Source organism: Canis aureus, chromosome 5 (assembly GCF_053574225.1).
Source record: "Canis aureus isolate CA01 chromosome 5, VMU_Caureus_v.1.0, whole genome shotgun sequence".
Classification (NCBI taxonomy): domain Eukaryota; kingdom Metazoa; phylum Chordata; class Mammalia; order Carnivora; family Canidae; genus Canis; species Canis aureus.
Window position 1 is genome coordinate 58,880,344 of NC_135615.1, and position 18,464 is coordinate 58,898,807.

Below are 18,464 nucleotides of genomic sequence, written 5' to 3' on the forward strand. Positions count from 1 at the left end.
AAGCAGTTTTCTTGTTTCCTCCTTTGTAATTTTGTGATCATCTTTGGTCCCTGGCAGTCACTGATCTGATTTCTCTCTAGTATTTCCAGTGTTCTTTAAGCAGAACCTTGCACAGTATTCTTGGAATTAGCATGATGGTTTTGAAATTATTCTGTATTGTATGTTTCAGTAGTTGTGTCTTTTTATTGCTGAGTAGCATTCCATTGTTTGGATTAACTGTGAATTGTTTTTCCATTTACCTGTTCATGAACATTTGAAATTATTTCCAGATAGTAATTTTAGTGCTTCATTGTAATCAAATTTTAACTGAAATAGGACCCTTACATGAAATAATGAATGAGTAAATGTTTTTGTTGACAGATTGAAGGACTATCCCCAGTATTGTCAGCACTTGGCTTCTATCAGTCACTTTATGCAATTTCCACATCATTTACAGGAGGTAAGTGTCTTTAATATCTAAAATCTATTAGTTGGAGAGTTTATTTTAATTTGATTTTGGAATTTCTGGGACTGGCATTAAGATTTCTTAATGATTGGCATGATACAGGGATATATACTATTTGCCATTTTGCAGCTTAATAATAGGTCATGAAAAATGTCATGCTTGGATTATCTTAGTGCTTTTGCTTCATATAATAAAAGTTTTTATCAGCTATTTTAGCTTTATAATGTTGTTGAAGAATATACATCTTGTGCTATTGCTAAGAATTCCTGCATGGTGGGATGCCTGGGTGGCTCAGTGGTTGAGCATTTGCCTTTGGCTCAGGGTATGATTCTGGGTCCGGGATCAAGTCCTGCAATCGGGTTCCCTGAAAGGAGCCTACTTCTTACTCTGACTGTGCCTGTGCCTGTGCCTGTGCCTCTCTCTGTCTCTCATGAATAAATAAAATCTTTTAAAAAATATTAATATGAGCCACGAGTGTTGCTCATTCATGTGAGGGATTGGGAGAATATGCCACTATTGTAGTACGATGTAGGAAAGCAGAGTTTTTAATACTAACATGAGAAGTCAGAGGTTTACCACAATAAAATGTGTTTGGAATTCAGATCTGGGAATATAGACCTTGGAAAAGTGAAGACAAAGAGAAGTGGCATGGAAATGATCACACAAAATAGTGGTCTCCAGCAACCCCTCTTAACAAGATAATAGCTAGAGGGTGAGAGAGAGGTTATTTGTATTTCTATACTTAGTCAATTTATTTTTATTTATTTATTTTTAAAAATATTTTATTTATGTGTTCATGAGAGACACAGACAGAAAGAGGCAGAGGGAGAAGCAGACTCCCTACAAGAAGCCCGATGTGGGACTTGATCCTGGGATCATACCCTGAGCCGAAGGTTGAACATTGAAAAATGTTTAACTTCAGAGCCACGCAGGCGTCCCTATACTTAGTCAATTTAAAGTGTTATACTTTATTCAGAAATTGCCTTTCCTATTTGAAAATGCCCTTTATTTTTTTTAAAGATTTATTTATTTCAAAAGTGAGGTTGGGGGGGAAGGGCGGAGGAGAGAGTCTTAAACAGAAGCCTTGCTTAGTGTGGAACCCAACACGGGGCTTGATTTCACAACCCTGAGATTGAGCCAAAATCAAAAGTTGGATGCTTAACCAACTATGCTACCCAGGTGCATCGAAAATGTCCTTTTTTGATTAAAGTTATATGTCTAGATAGTTTTTTGTTTTTTGTTTAGAAAGGGAGGGGGAGGGGCAGAGGGAGCAAGAAAATCTTAAGCAAGGCTCTTCACCCAGTTCAGAGCCAGATGCGTGCAGGGCTCGATATCACAGTCCTGAGATCATGACTTGAGCTGAAATCAAGAGTTGGACACTTAACCGACTGAGCCACCCAGCCACCTCTGGATAGTATTTTTTTTGTTTTGTTCAGGCCTAAACTGCTGGAAATAGGATCGGGAACCATCTATCAGTTTTCTAATTTGTGTATGGAAAGGTGGTTGAGTGGTCTGTGAAATTGAAAGAAGTCTGCCCTCTTGCTTATTACTCTCTCGTTGGCTGGGCTTTCTACAATGTGTTCCTTTATTTTGTAGTTATAGCTTTATTGGGAGGTAACTCACAGTGTATTTTTTTAGGCCTTAGGTTTCTCATCAGCATCCAATAAAAGAGATCAATTCAGTATAGAAATTAAAAATGTTAAAGTTTACATGTATTAAGGGATTTATGGAAGTATATATGAAGGTATCGGTGGCGGCTGTTTTGTAAGTTCTTCTCTAGAGTAGTTCCCTTGTAAATATTTTAAGACATACCAATATTTTACCTCCTAAAGAGTTCATGGTATCTACTTATGTATAATATATATATATATATGAATATGGACCAGAATGAGGCAAGGAGTGAGGGATATAGATGAACCAGAGGAGTGGTCTGAGGATTTCTCCCTTCTGAGAAGTGAGGGGAATGTAATTCTGAATTTTCAGTTTTTGTTAAGTCTTTTAATGTCTTTCCCTCTCCCTGTCCCTAGTATATTGAGTATGGACAACAATCTAGAGATCCTCCTGTGAAAATGCAGGGCTCTATTACAACCCCTGGAAGTATTGCACTGGCTCAGGCCCAGGCTCAGGCCCAGGTTCCAGCAAAAGCTCCCCTTGCTGGTCAGGTTAGCACGATGGTAACCACCTCAACAACCACCACTGTTGCTAAAACGGTTACAGTCACCAGGCCAACCGGAGTCAGCTTTAAGAAAGATGTGCCAGTAAGTAGATCTTTTTTCTTTTCTCGGGTATTTTATGTTGTAATGTCTCCAGTAGTGAGCATTATTTTAATTTTAATATAAATATCACATCACTTTACTAAATGTAAAGACCAGCATTTCTTCTTTATTATCTCCCCTCCCCAGATTTCCCAGAGGCAGGCACTATTAATAGTTCAATATATATTTTTGCCAACACTTTCCAGTGTACAGTTGTGTATATACCATGTGTATGTTTTTTTACTAAAGGAATCAGTATACATTTTCCCCTGGGATTTGTCAAGCAGGCATTTCAGTTTATGTTCTGTACTTTATTTTTTTTAGCCTTCTATTAATACTACAAATATAGACACGTTGCTTGTGGCCACAGATCAAACTGAGAGAATTGTAGAGCCCCCAGAAAATATCCAAGAGAAGATTGCTTTTATCTTCAATAATCTCTCACAGTCAAATATGACCCAAAAGGTGAGCACAATGTAATAGTTTATATACCATTATGAATGCTGTCTATTCTTACCCATAACGGGTTGGGGGGATTTATTCTTGATGTTTTGCACCCTTTGTAATACTTTAAAGGTTGATAGAATCAAAACAAGGAGAATGTAGATATACAATTAGTGGCTAAGGTTTTTGTAGACATTAAACAGCACTAGTTTTGCAGTTAGTTTCACAGGCTTTTGAAGTAATGGTCTCATCAGGGTGGAAGGTTTCACTTCTGTCTCATCGCAACTCATGTCCTCCCAGAGACCATTCAGAGTTTTTATTAAGTGTCTAAGAACTGAGGTAGACTTTGTGCAAAGCATAAGAAATCCTTACCTTTCAAGATTATATTATAAGGTATTGGAAATGTGTACTTTAGCCAGTAAGATTAGCCTGAACAAGTATTTTTTGAGATATTATCCATATGCCATCTTTCAAAATCCCACCAGAATTGATTAGGGGGAAATAAGCTGTTATTGTCCTTTTGGAAGAGAAGTTTCCTGGAGATGGAAATTTAGGGAAAAAAAAGTTTTGGCATTAGGTCTGTTTATGATAGGTTGTACATTAATAATTTATTCAATTTTTGTCAAATGGAGAGTTGAGTAAAATGGAGGTGAGGGACTTCATGTTTTATAATTTTAAAGCTGAAAGCGGCCATAGATGTTTTAGTCCTTATCTCCCACAGTTTGAGAGATGACTGATTGTACTAACATGGAATTAAATATATATACTTAATGGCATATGTCTGATATGGGGAGCAAATAAAGCATGGTGCTTTAGCATCAAATTTTGCAAGGAGCCACATGTTGTGGTGTTGATCACAGGAAAAAACACAAGACTGTATTTTATCTTTTAATTGTCATATTGGTTGGCTAGGTTGAAGAACTAAAGGAAACTGTGAAGGAAGAATTTATGCCTTGGGTTTCACAATACCTGGTTATGAAGAGAGTCAGTATTGAGCCAAACTTCCACAGCCTCTATTCAAACTTCCTTGACACGCTGAAGAACCCTGAATTTAATAAGATGGTTCTGAACGAGACCTACAGAAACATCAAAGTAAAATTTAGTTCTTGTATTTCTTTTCGTTACTGTTCTGAATTTGGAAATACCTGATTGTACAAGCAGAATTTTGGGGGATAGGTTGGCTGTTTTTTTCCTATATGTTGTCTATATTAGGTTATTTATGAAAGTTGCCCTAGGGTTTGTTTCAAATATGGAATTAAAATTCACGAAGAATTTGTTTTTATTTTTATTTATTTATTTTTTAAAAGAATTTAGTTTTATAGACGTGTACTGTTTATTTTGAAAGTAGCTATACTATTCTATTTTCATCATTCCATGCACAATTTAGAATCTTTATCTTCTATTGATGTCTTTAACTTTTTTCCCCTTCATATATGTAATAGGCTCTTAGCTGGAGTCCCTCAGGTTCTTTTTCAGGTCTTATAGAAAGATTAATAACTTATAATAACTTTCACTGTTAAAAAGACAATGTTGCAGTGAATCTTTTATGTCTTCTTTTTTTTTTATTTTTTTATTTATTTATGATAGTCACAGAGAGAGAGAGAGAGAGAGAGAGAGAGGCAGAGACATAGGCAGAGGGAGAAGCAGGCTCTATGCACCGGGAGCCTGATGTGGGATTCGATCCAGAGTCTCCAGGATCGCGCCCTGGGCCAAAGGCAGGCGCCAAACCGCTGCGCCACCCAGGGATCCCCTTTTATGTCTTCTTAAGTGCCACACATTCTAGCCTTATTTGTGGAATAGCTATTGTGAAGGATTCTCCGCAGTTTAGAGTCAGAGATTTCCTAGTGTGCTAACACTTGTTCCATAAAATTAGGTATTTTATTTTTCAGGAGGATTAATGTTTCAAGAAAGCAGCATACAGCTCTAATTATTCTTTGCATAACTTGGGGCATTGGTAAAAAAAAAAAAAGAAAGAAAGAAAAAAAAACTTGGGGCATTGGTTTAGGAATCAGCACTATATTTAAACCTGTGGATGGGAATTTTCCCCATTCTTGGTTACGCTGTAGTGCAAAAGAATTCCTGGCTCTTTATGCTGCACAGCTGACATTGTGCCATTCTGCTGTTGCTGAATAGAGTTAAGGAACATAACTATAATCACCGTTTTTTATCTGATTGCAGTGTGATTGGGATGTGAAAGTTTCCACATATTCTAAAGCAAAATTTCAAGATACTTTTAAACAAATTTAAATTATAACTTTGTAGCCATAAATTTTATGGGGTAACCTATAGTAGATGTATGTAATGTGCATGCCCCAAAACATTCATGTGATGGTTATGTCCCACATTGGAAATTAAGAACTAGAGAATTAATGAAATAGCTATTCTAGAAATTTTAAAAGAAGTATTATTATACTGTGTTTCAGAAAGCTGTTTTAGTTCTCTGTAGTGATAAATAGTGACCTGGATAATACTAAAGACTGCAGTAGGTAATTGTGAATGTGGTTACGTTTTTCCATATGCTTGTTGTCTTGAAAGACTTGGAAGCATCGCTTTAATCATCATTTGAATTGAATGTTTGCTCTTCAAAACTAGATTTGCAATTGGGTGTCTGCTTCAAACCTAGCTAAAATTATCAGTTTTCAAATACTTTTCTCTGGGACTATAAATGAGCCTTTGTAGAGTTATATGGAATAGATCTACTCTGGGGACATGTTCTCACAATTGATGGCTCATTTTAAATATAGGATAAAGTGGAATTCTCAGTTGAGTTTCTTTCTTTTTTTTCTTTTTTTGAGAATTTTTTTCCTTAAGCTCATTTTCTGTCTTTCTTAATCTTATACCATTTCAGGTGCTCCTGACCTCTGATAAAGCCGCAGCAAATTTTTCAGATCGTTCTTTGCTGAAGAATTTGGGACATTGGCTAGGAATGATCACTCTAGCTAAAAATAAACCCATCTTACACACTGTGAGTTCCAGCCAGAGGTTATGTAAAACTTGAGAATGTTCATATATAGCATATTATGTCTAAAAATCTGGACTTTATTTGGTACTATTTTTTTAATGATTATTGGGTGTTTGTAAGAGTTTGGTGCATGTTTTGAATCAAATTGTGGCATGCTTATGATCCTACATTATTTAGCAGGATAAACACAAGCCAGTAAGGGATGGCTGTCATTCCTTTTTGTAAGGCAGGGTCTTATTATATTGATTCCTAATTTGGGAATCCATTTGGCAAGATACCTTTCTTTTAGTACTTTTTGAGGGGTTTTGAAGTATATTCCCAACTTTTAAAATATTTTTCTTATTCTAGGACTTGGATGTAAAATCTTTGCTGTTAGAGGCTTATGTAAAAGGACAGCAGGAGTTGCTCTATGTAGTGCCCTTTGTTGCCAAAGTCTTAGAATCTAGCATTCGTAGTGTGGTGAGTAGATTTTAATACTTTATTGATGGTTAATTTGTAATAATTAGTTTGTTTCAGCAAAAGGGCAAGAGATTATATCCTTAGTTCTTAGGAATGTAGAGCTAGTTTAGTCAGTCTTAGAGAAACTTGGATTTCCAGTGTGAGAGGCTAAGGTAACATTATTTTAAATCTGATTTTAATGGATGGCTTTTGGTTTTGGTGTTTTCGTAAAATATGATATAGATTGGAAAAGTAAGGATTTTGTTATGGGCACATAAGTGCTTAACTATTTTAAATAATACAAATTAAATAATGGTTTTTGGGGCCAGCTTAACATAGTAGCTTTTCTTTAGGTTTTTAGGCCACCTAACCCCTGGACAATGGCAATTATGAATGTATTAGCAGAGCTACATCAGGAACATGACTTAAAGGTAAATTTAAAGGCTGCTTTATCCTTTGGGGCATTCTCTGCCTTCACATTATTAAAATTTACAGGAAAGGTAGAGTATTTGGGGGGGGAAGGGAAGCGCTGTAACATTTGGGTGAGAACAGTAGATGTTGTGAATAAAGCTACATTAAAACAATTCTATTCAAATATTTGAATCCTGCAGTTAAACTTGAAGTTTGAAATTGAGGTCCTCTGTAAGAACCTCGCATTAGACATCAATGAGCTAAAACCTGGAAACCTCCTAAAGGATAAAGATCGCCTAAAGAACTTAGATGAGCAACTCTCTGCTCCAAAGAAAGATGTCAAGCAGCCAGAAGAACTCCCTCCCATCACAACCACAAGTAAGTGTGATAATTAGCCCTCTGCTTACCAGAATCTTCTTAAATGGTTCATCTTCATGCATATAGCAAGTTAAAAATATCCACATAATGTGGTGCTGAAATTTCACAAACTTTTTGGTAAGCTATCTAAATTATTAAGGAAAAGTTAGTTTTAGGTAGGCATTGCCTTAGGTATTAGAAGCCATCTAATAATTCATAAAATATTCTTAACTCAGTATCATTAATCATATCCCAAATAAGCCAGATTATCTTTTACATTGTTTGAATTCTCAGAACTGCATGGCATGATGGTCTATGTTATTCCTCAAATCTTAGGCTGGCCAGACTACCAACTAGACTGCATGGGGAGTGAATTATTATACTTGGATCATGTAAATTGGAAGTATGGGGGCTATGGGAGTGTTGAATGAAAGATTCAGATGTGAGTTAGAATAAACTAGCATTTCATTCTCTCTTAGTCTGCAGTATCTAAGAATCCCCAAATGAAACCAGGCAACAGCCTAGACTGGAACAAAGAATAATCCAGCAAGGCTTGGGTTTACTAATGCAGCATGTCCTCACAGTTGATTTACTTGCTCTGGGGCATTGTCACTGACATAGTTTTACATACTTTGTTCAAATCTTTAAAACAACAGAAGTTTTCTTATTGTAATTTAGGGTGGAAAAAATCTGACCTGTATTCCGGTCCCCCAGGAAACTAAATCTAGTTAATCTAATGAAAAATCACTTGATAGCCTGCTAATGTTACAGTAAAGAAGTTTGCTTTTTATTAGCTCTTGTTTTATCTTTTAATATTTAGCAACTTCTACAACACCAGCTACCAGTACCACTTGTACAGCCACGGTTCCACCACAACCTCAGTACAGCTACCACGACATCAATGTCTATTCCCTTGCAGGCCTGGCACCACACATTACCCTAAATCCAACAGTAAGTAAACACTGCTCCATTCCCCAGTTCCTACTTTGTGACAGGATAAATTGGCCACCTTCCTTTCCTTTTTCCCCCTTCTTCTGGATTTTTAGCAAAGAGCAGGAATTGGGAACTGCTATGTAGTACAGCTTGGATTTTTTTCTACTCTAAGAGTAGAGTATCATCTGTATTGTTCCTCATATCTAAATCCCGAGATTAATCAGCTGGCAATATAATTACAGTCACCAGGAATTCCTTCCAGAAATCAAAAGATCCTTGGGGTGTTCATAGCTTTTTTGCTCTTTATTTTCGTTGTCATGCCATCTTTAGCGTTACATTATGCCATTTCTTTTGGCAGACGGTTTGAACTGAGTTGTTTCCTATGTGTGTATTTAAATCTCTAGGCAAGGGTCTAGAAGTGGAACTTAATACTTTAAGTTAAATTTCTGTAGCTTGGTTATAGGAGGAAGTTTAGTTTGAAGTCCTGTAAGATTCCTATTTTTTTTTCTTTTTTTTTTTTTTTTAAGATTCCTATTTTTAAAAGGTAGTATTTTATTCTGGTATGTTCAGAGTGATGATTATCTTCTGGTTTTTATTCTCCTTTACACTTGTTCAAAATCAGATACTTGGAGTATGATAATGGTCTTTTTTATTTTTTACTTTTTTTTTTTTTAAGATTTTATTTATTCATTCATGAGAGACAGAGAAAGAGAGGCAGGCAGAGGGAGGAGAAGCAGGCTCCATACAAGGAGCCCCATGTGGGATTTGATCCCAAAATCCAGGATCACACTCGGAGCCAAAGGCAAACGCTCAACCGCTCAAAGGCAAACGCTCAACCTCTGAGCCACCCAGGGGTCCCTGATCTTTGTTTTTTAGAAACTGAAAATATTCACAAATACAGGAGTAAATAACATTAATACATCGAGCCTCTCCTCCCCCCCTTAAGGACATAAAGAAAGAGATCATTTTAACCTGCCCCCTGCACTATGTTTTGGGGAGAGGGGGCAGACCTGGATCTAGAAAACGTGATTTCCCTTTATGACACTGTCAGTAATCTGAATACTTTTTTGTATCCAGCATGAATATTTTAAAAATTTCCTACAAAGCCATTAAGTTAAATAGATGAAGTATTAGGGCATAGTTTGTTTCCCTGAGATAAAAGATTGTAAATAGTCTTTAAAGTAAAGCAAAATGGCTTTCAACATATGGTAGTATAAATGTTTGCTATTCTGAATTATTTGTAGTAATGTTTTTTAAGAAATCCTTTTCACTGTAAACTTGATTCTTTTTGCAATTCTCCAAGCAACTAAAAAAATTACTTTCTTTAAGAGAGTATTTAAGCTACGGACGCGTGGATGGCTCAGTGGTTGAGCATCTGCCTTTGGCTCTAGGTGTGATTCACAGCAGGATTCAGGGATTGAGGAGCCTGCTTCTCCTTCTGCCTGAGTCTCTGCCTCCCTCTCTGTGTTTCTCGTAAATAAAACCTTAAAAAAGTACTTAAGCTACATGGGGTGCCTGGATGACTCAGTCTGTTAAGCATCTGCCTTTGGCTCATGTCATGATCTTGGGGTCCTGGGATTGAGCCCCGTGTTGGCCTCCCCTCTCAGGGAGTTTCCTTTTCCCTCCCTCTCTGCCCCAGCTCATGTGCTTGGACAGATTCTCTTTCTCTCTCAAATAAATCTTAAGGAAAAAAAAAAAAAAAAGTACTTAAGCCACAGATTTTAACTAAGCAAGCATGTAATGTACCCTATAATAAAAAATTTGCCCATCTGTCTTAGACTTTTTTAAAAAAATTGAAGATACATCTATTGTCACATATCACAAGGTATACTGAATACTACTCTCTTTGTAGCTTAGATTCTATTTCCTGTGTTTTTCACTGCTTAATTTAAGGTAGACACTGGTAGTTAATGATTAATTTGTAGTAACTTCCAAAAGTCATGGGTGTGATTACCGATGAAAGTTGGGTTGTCTTAAACAACTGTTGACTTAACTTGTTTTTTCCCCACCTAGATTCCGTTGTTTCAGGCCCATCCACAGTTGAAGCAGTGTGTGCGCCAGGCAATTGAACGGGCTGTCCAGGAGCTGGTCCATCCTGTGGTGGATCGATCAATTAAGATTGCCATGACTACTTGTGAGCAAATAGTCAGGAAGGATTTTGCCCTGGATTCTGAGGAATCTCGAATGCGAATAGCAGCTCATCACATGATGCGTAATTTAACAGCTGGAATGGCTATGATTACCTGCAGGGAACCTTTGCTAATGAGCATATCTACCAACCTGAAAAACAGTTTTGCCTCAGCCCTACGTGTACGTTGATTATGTTCTTGGTGTAGTACACAATTCTTTATTTCTTGTCTGAAAGAGTTTTTCTTTGCATATCACATTTGTTTGATGCCTTCCTTTCTCTCAGATTGTAAATTCCATGAGGTGAAGCATCACATTTGTTTTTTGCTCACTATTATGTCCTCAGTATGGTGTTTGGCAGATAGTAGATCTCCAAATATTTATTGGTTTAAGGAAGTGACGGATAGAAAAAAGTGTCTAAGTTAGCAATCTTGTTTATCACTAAAAATTTAGATTAAAGCACTTGGAATAGGGATAGTACAAAGTAATTTTGGAAAGTGACTTCGTGCACACACACGCAGAAGCACACACTCCAGTAACTCATTTGTTTTGAGTCTTGCATGTCATATTTTCTTTCTTTCATTGCTTACTGTTTTCGTATTGTGCATATCAGAACAGCCTGATAAGTAAAATGTTTTGGGTGAATAGTATTTTCATCTTGTATACAGATGAAAATGATTATTAGGCTATTTCATGGTCACAGCTGATGAGTCATAAGTGGAGTCAGGGCTTTTTGTTTCGTTTTGTTTTTTTTATTTGTCTAGGTATTGCCATCCACAGAAAGACATCCACTCTTATGTCTTAACCATCCACAGAAAACTTTAAATTGTTTTCTTTTTGTTTCTTCTTCCAATAGACTGCATCCCCACAACAAAGGGAAATGATGGATCAGGCAGCTGCTCAGTTAGCTCAGGACAATTGTGAATTAGCTTGCTGTTTTATTCAGAAGACTGCAGTAGAAAAAGCGGGCCCTGAGATGGACAAGAGATTAGCAACTGTAAGTGTTTACATTTACCATTTAAGTATTTTTTTTTTCTATTTAAGAAAATGCCTCATAACAAGAACCTCAGTGACTTTTTTTATTTGCAGGAATTTGAGCTGAGAAAACACGCTAGGCAAGAAGGGCGCAGGTACTGTGATCCTGTTGTGTTAACATACCAAGCTGAGCGGATGCCAGAGCAAATCAGGCTGAAAGTGAGAATCGGGGCTTTGTCTTTCTCTGACCATCTTTGTTTTCTTTCTATTCTTGTTGCTTAAGCTCTTCACTAAGACAGTGGGGTTGTATATTTCTGAGACAGATCCTACCTCAGTAGCATATCATTTGAAGGCTACCTATGGAGAAGGCATGAAAGATAACTTAGATGGGGGTGCCTGGCTGGCTCAGTTGGTAGAGTGTGACTCTTGACTTTAGGGATGGAGTTCAAGCCTCATGTGAGGGATTACTTAAAGTTACTTACTTTAAAAGATTTCCTAAAGATAAAATCTTTCAAATACATATATATTTAAAGAGGGTAATCTTAGAGGCAGCCCAGGTGGCTTAGCGGTTTAGTGCCGCCTTCAGCCCAGGGTGTGATCCTGGAGACCCCGGATTGAGTCCCATGTCAGGCTCCCTGCATGGAGCCTGCTTCTCCCCCTGCCTATGCCTCTGCCTCTCTCTGCCTCCCGCCCCCCCATAATTAAATAAAATCTTAAAAAAAAAAAAAAAAGGATAACCTTAGATGTATGCACCTCCCAGTTGGTTGAAGTGTTACCATAAAGAGTTCATGTCCTTGTTTGGTTTTACAACTTGGTCTTTCCTTCTGGTACTTAAGTTTTTATTGCTAGTTACTTACTATGAAAAGATCATGTGAGAAATCTGATAATTTTACCAGCTCCACTGGAGAATTGGGACTTGTTTTGGTCCAATCTGAAGCATTTTCCAGTGGAAAAACTCAAATGAATTTATCAATGAAGGGGACTCTTGACAGGAATCAGGGAAATGGGAAACACTGAATTGTGTGCAAACCGTACTCAGTCATGCACACAACGTCAATATGTTGCAGTGACTCCTCAGTCCCCTCTCAGAACCCCCGTGATTATTCCTATGCAAACTTTCCACTTTCAAAAAACTTGGGTTCAGTTCTGTAAAGAGGATCCTGTCAAAATTGTTCTTTCCAGGTTGGTGGTGTGGACCCAAAGCAGCTGGCTGTTTATGAGGAGTTTGCACGCAATGTGCCTGGCTTCTTGCCCACAAATGATTTAAGTCAGCCCACGGGATTTTTAGCTCAACCCATGAAGGTAAGTCATTGCCTGGGATTAAATTGAGTGTTTTACATTTTACTTTGAATGTTTTTATCTGTTAACCTATCACTTGCTTCCTGTGAGCTTAAGTTAGGAGGAAAACTTAACCCCACAATTATTGAGTATATCTGTTCTTTGTATCAGCTCAGCACTGGCATATGGGGGACACCCCCCCCCCCCCCCCATGAAATTGATTTTCATGTTTGGCCTAACTAGAGGAATTTACATGGGTGATCCACATGGCTTCGCCTGTTTTTATTTGTTTTGGTTTTGTTTGTTTTGTAAAGACATTTTGAAATAGTCATATACAGAAAACTTGAATATATAGGAAGAAACATTTTCCCCGTGAACCATTTGAATATACAATGCTGACCCTTAGGTCCCAGTCACTCTTGAATACTTTGGTCTGTATTATCTAAAAAGACATTCTCCTGCCAGTACTGCCATTGAAATCAGGAAGTTAACACCGATATATTGATACTTAATTAGTCCTCGTTCAGGTTTTATGAAGTGTCTCAGTATCACTTTTTTATAGTAAAAGGCCCTATTTCAGAATCACACATTTCAGTTAGTTATATTTTTTAAATTCACCCCAGGTTGGTCTGTTAGAACACTTCTTCCTCCTCTTTTATGATCTCAAGACTTCTACAGACTATAGGCCAGTTATTTTCTAGAACGGCTTGATTTGGGTTTGTCCAATATATGTTCTCAGGAATAGATCTAGATAGTGCATTTTTGATAGGTTTATCACAGAAATGATTTTGTGTTATTCTATCAGGCTTTGATAGCTGGACTGAATACTATTTTCCATGATTTGGATTACCTAATTTCCTAGGCTGTATCCTATCCCATTATTTATCTTGCTTGCTTTAATTACTTGATTGTGTGATGGGTTTTCCTCAGTCAAATGAAATACACCCCCCCACCCCCACCCACCCCCACTGGCAATCCCTGCCTTGCACTTCACTGCCCCACCTAATGTTATTAAGATTGAATAGTTCAGGAAGGGGAAAGGAAGAGAACCCTTCTATGTTTCAATGAGAAAAAAATTCAGTGAGTAAACATACTAAATGACTTTTTAATTGCTGCACGAAAAATCTTTAAAATTTTCCTTTTTGGTTGTCTCCTTCTGTAAAACAGCAAGCTTGGGCAACAGATGATGTAGCTCAGATTTATGATAAGTGCATTACAGAATTGGAGCAGCACCTTCATGCCATCCCACCAACTTTGGCCATGAATCCTCAAGCCCAGGCTCTTAGAAGTCTTTTGGAGGTTGTAGTATTATCTCGAAACTCTCGGGATGCCATAGCTGCTCTTGGATTGCTCCAGAAGGTTAGTTATTAAATGTTACCTTTTTTTTTTTTTTTTTTAAAGATTTTATTCATTCATGAGATACGGCGGGGGGTGGCGGGGCAGTTTGCAGAAACACAGGCAGAGGGAGAACCAGGCTCCATGCAGAAGCCTGACATGGGACTTGATCCCGGGACTCCAGGATCACACCCTGGGCCGAAGGCAGGCGCCAAACTGCTGAGCCACCCAGGGATCCCCTTAAATGTTACTTTTAAGAAGAGACTAAAATATAGTGACTCACACCACCATCTCCTTAAGTTATCCTAAGATTTTAGAATTCAGATAAAACAAATTCTGTTTGGTAATAAGGCAAGTAATTTTCTCTCGAATGTAGTCATGACAGTCATCAATGGTGAAATGGGACAGAAATTTTTCATTAAGAGTTTTTGAAAATAGGGATCCCTGGGTGGCGCAGCGGTTTGGCGCCTGCCTTTGGCCCAGGGCGCGATCCTGGAGACCCGGGATCGAATCCCACATCGGGCTCCCGATGCATGGAGCCTGCTTCTCCCTCTGCCTATGTCTCTGCCTCTCTCTCTCTCTCTGTGACTCTCATAAATAAAAAAAAATAAAAAAAAAATAAAAAATAAAAAATAAAAAAAAGAGTTTTTGAAAATATAGTTAAGAAACTTTAAAAGATAGCACTTTAGATTTGGTGAAATAGATTGATCCAAGTACTTGGGTGATGTTGGGAGGGTTGGTGGGGAACATTGGATTTTCACCCTGTAGGGATGGTGGGGCATTTCCTGTGTAGAACACTGAGTATAAACTAGATAAAATTTAAAGAGTTGTGTGTGTTAGGGTAAGTGAAAAGCATTTTGGTGAGTGCAGGCATTGTTAAATGGAGGCTTTAGAAGCTATGTTGTAGTTTTTGTTAAGGTTTGGTTTTTGACTTTGATGGTTGGGCCGCGAGTCCTGTATTTTCCATGTTTGTGACTACTGTTTTTCTTCCATAGGCTGTAGAGGGTTTATTAGATGCCACAAGTGGTGCTGATGCTGACCTATTGCTGCGCTACAGGGAGTGCCACCTTTTGGTGTTAAAAGCTCTTCAAGATGGCCGGGCATATGGGTCTCCGTGGTGTAACAAACAGATCACAAGGTTAGTAGCCATCTTAGAAGAATACTATTTATTGGAGTGCTTTCTAACATACATGCCCTGTTTGTGTCCAGAGATTTCCTTTTTCTAGAAGGTAAATGGGACATTTGTCCAATTCTAAGTACTGAGAATAGTTGATTGGTTGGCAACATGATGAGTATGGAAAACCAGTACCTTGCATTGGGGGATAAATTGTAGATCATTGGTTTTAGAAGGTTTCGATGATTTCATAGCAGTGGTGTTCATATATAAATATTTCAGTGTCTTAAGTGGAATGCTTTGTTTTCTAGGCTTTGAAAGCAAAACTTGAGTTATAACACTAGGCTGTCTGTTCTACTTCATTATTGGCTATTTTGAACCTTAGATACTAATTTGCAGTTGGTTCTCAAAGCATCCTTAATTTGGAACAAATTACAATTGGATAAAACGGGTTATTTTACTTGATACAGTATGGTTAGGTCTTTTCTCTAAAGACATAATTTTTCTAGGTGCCTAATTGAATGTCGGGATGAGTATAAATATAATGTGGAAGCAGTGGAGTTGCTCATTCGCAATCATTTGGTTAATATGCAGCAGTATGATCTTCACCTAGCTCAGGTATGGAAGAAAGTTTGTTTTTTGTTTTTAAGGTTTATTTATTCATGAGATACACAGGGAGAAAGGCAGAGACATAGGCAGAGGGAGAAGCAGGCTCCATTCAGGGAGCCCGATGCGGGACTCGATCTTGGGACTCTGGGATCATGCCCTGAGCTGAAAGGCTCAACCACTGAGCCACCCCAGTGTCCCGAAGAAAGTTTCTTAAAAAGGAAAAGAGACTCTGGTAGTTGGGAAATGTGTTTGCTTTAAGTGTTGTCTATCTTACATTGTGCTTTCTGTGTTGCCAGTCAATGGAGAATGGTTTAAATTACATGGCCGTGGCATTTGCTATGCAATTGGTAAAAATCCTATTGGTGGATGAAAGGAGTGTTGCTCATGTTACTGAGGCAGATCTATTCCACACCATTGAAACTCTCATGAGGATTAATGCTCACTCCAGAGGCAATGCTCCAGAAGGGTGAGGATGAAATGTTTTAGGATCTTTGTGTATGTAGTCTATGAAGGAGCTTTAGAAATGAATGTGCAGACTTACTAACAATACCTGTTAACAACTGCTGTACCTACAATATGTGGGAAAACTTTAATGAGGCCTGATGTTGTCCCTTGAAGTATGAAAGCTTAACTAATTGACAAGGCTTCTTGCTATAGAGCATGTAGTACACACAGTACTAGACTTGATATTAAGAGCCCTGTGTTTAGGGCACTTTTAAAATCTGATTTTAGGCAAGTTGATTTATGTTTTCTTAAATAAAATAGAAGTAAAATATCTCAAAGAATTGTTGATAAGATAAATAATAAACCATGGCACAGGGTAGGCAAACTGTCAGTATTTGTTGACCATGAACATTAGCTCCATTTCAACTGGCCCTTTTTGCGGGGCGGGGGGCGGGGGCGCGTCAAGAAGTGGCATACCCAAGTTTGGTCTTTTGCATGTTATGTGGTCATGAGTAAACAGAAGAACCCAAGGATAATTTTGTTTATGTATGGAAATCACTAAAGTGGTTTCTGTTAAATAAACAAATTGTCCAACTGTATGTCTGTGAAGTCACAACCATGAGTAGACTGATTTTCACTCTGGATTTATTGTACTAGATTGCCCCAGCTGATGGAAGTAGTGCGATCCAACTATGAAGCAATGATTGATCGTGCTCATGGAGGCCCTAACTTTATGATGCATTCTGGAATCTCTCAAGCCTCAGAGTACGATGATCCTCCAGGCCTGAGGGAGAAGGCAGAGTATCTTCTGAGGGAATGGGTGAATCTCTACCATTCAGCAGCAGCTGGCCGTGACAGTACCAAAGCTTTCTCTGCGTTTGTTGGACAGGTAGAGCTTTTGGAAAGAAAGGTGCTTTTTATTCAACATAAGTAGGGTGTGATGCCTCCAATATTTAAGCTCAGTATTATGTACCTGTGGTCAGACAGTTTACCTCCATACTCATGTAAACCAAAAATGTCATCATCATTATTCTGTTAAATTGATAAAGCCTATTTCTTTCCTCATCTTTGGACCCTAACCAGTAAATTCAACATTTCATGTCCCCTTTAGTTCTACTTTATCCCATTTCAGTTGTCACAATTACAAAGTACAGTGGATCAGATAATGAAAAATGAAATTGCCAGATGTATGTAGTAATTTCACTAGCTCTATAATCAGTAGTGAGGGGATTATGGGCTAATAAATAAATAAAATTCTCATAATAGCTCATGTTAAAAAAAATAGGAGAACAACAAAAAACTTAAAATATTTAAATGGTAGAGCCTTTTATTATTAAGTAGCTTACTTACCTAAAACTGATTAACATATTCTTTTGGGAAATAGTTTCCAGTATTTATTTTCATTTGATTTGATCTAAATTGGACTTTGAGTTAAAGTGTTAAGAAACAAGTTCCTAGAATAATTAGGTTTGGAAAGAGTATTTGTGAACAGGATGAACAAAAATGTAGGAAAAGAACCATAGTACCATTTAGCATTCTGTTTTTGATCATTACTGTCTGTTTTCAGCCACTGTGAGGGATTCATACCCATTAGTCAGTGTGTCCTACTAATCATATTACTTAATGGCAAGAATGGTACTTTTGCTGAACTGGCCTTAGAATTCCTTTAGTAGAACTGTTCTTTGTTTAGGGAGAGATATTTATCTGGTTATTTCTGCAGATTGACCATTGTATTTCTTTAAACTGAGACCAAAGTTTAGGTGTGCTACCAAAGATTGCAAATTAGATTTGTTATCACATAAATGACAATGGAATGTGGAAGAGCTGATTTGAATTTCAGAAGTTAAAGTTGAATTTACTTTTCAAGATGAATGTTAACTTATTTAAATAAATCATACTAAGTAGGTCTGTACCATAACAGAATTCTAAAATATACCTTAATGCAAAGCTGTTATTGAATGTTATAGTTTGATACTTGATTTGGATAGAAGAACTTTAAATCAGTTGGTTTTTGTGATCATCAGTATTTCATGGGTATGGATGTGGCACCTGTCTCAGCTCTTCCTGCTGGCTTATTTACTCGTTTCTTCTCTCTGTTTAAAAAAAAAGGATAATTTATACTTTTTGTTCCCTTTTGCATCCTTTTGAGAATTCTTTCCTCCTTGCGTTCCCTTTTGATCACAGCAGTTTGTCTTCATTACCACCACCACCCCTTAGTTTTTCAGATTTCAATGTACAAAAGTCCCTCTGCTGACCTCCTGTCTTGCCTTAGGGTACATTAATGTCAATTCAGCTATTTTATTTTTATCAAGGGACAGTGAAATTGTTTTAAAGTTT

At 37.5% G+C, this 18,464-nt stretch overlaps 1 protein-coding gene and 1 non-coding gene across 8 annotated transcripts in view; both read left to right on the forward strand.

Annotated features, from left to right (window-relative positions):
* The window catches only part of CNOT1 (CCR4-NOT transcription complex subunit 1), a 100,737-nt gene that overhangs the window by 68,628 nt on the left and 13,645 nt on the right, over positions 1-18,464 (forward strand). For 4 of the 7 annotated variants that reach the window (XM_077898230.1, XM_077898223.1, XM_077898225.1 and 1 more), the window contains exons 22-39: positions 361-439; positions 2,473-2,703; positions 3,025-3,165; positions 4,057-4,236; positions 5,993-6,109; positions 6,455-6,565; positions 6,898-6,975; positions 7,156-7,333; positions 8,133-8,263; positions 10,259-10,555; positions 11,229-11,369; positions 11,462-11,566; positions 12,530-12,649; positions 13,793-13,984; positions 14,956-15,098; positions 15,584-15,692; positions 15,980-16,149; positions 16,785-17,037. In XM_077898230.1, the coding sequence (XP_077754356.1) occupies positions 361-439; positions 2,473-2,703; positions 3,025-3,165; positions 4,057-4,236; positions 5,993-6,109; positions 6,455-6,565; positions 6,898-6,975; positions 7,156-7,333; positions 8,133-8,263; positions 10,259-10,555; positions 11,229-11,369; positions 11,462-11,566; positions 12,530-12,649; positions 13,793-13,984; positions 14,956-15,098; positions 15,584-15,692; positions 15,980-16,149; positions 16,785-17,037 (2,776 nt within the window). The remainder of the gene's footprint in view (positions 1-360; positions 440-2,472; positions 2,704-3,024; positions 3,166-4,056; positions 4,237-5,992; positions 6,110-6,454; positions 6,566-6,897; positions 6,976-7,155; positions 7,334-8,132; positions 8,264-10,258; positions 10,556-11,228; positions 11,370-11,461; positions 11,567-12,529; positions 12,650-13,792; positions 13,985-14,955; positions 15,099-15,583; positions 15,693-15,979; positions 16,150-16,784; positions 17,038-18,464) is intronic. The other 3 variants (XM_077898226.1, XM_077898229.1, XM_077898228.1) reach the window with 1 other exon arrangement.
* Positions 5,155-5,292, forward strand: LOC144315021 (small nucleolar RNA SNORA46). Its single transcript, XR_013380838.1, has one exon. It is a non-coding gene; the product is annotated as a small nucleolar RNA SNORA46 (small nucleolar RNA).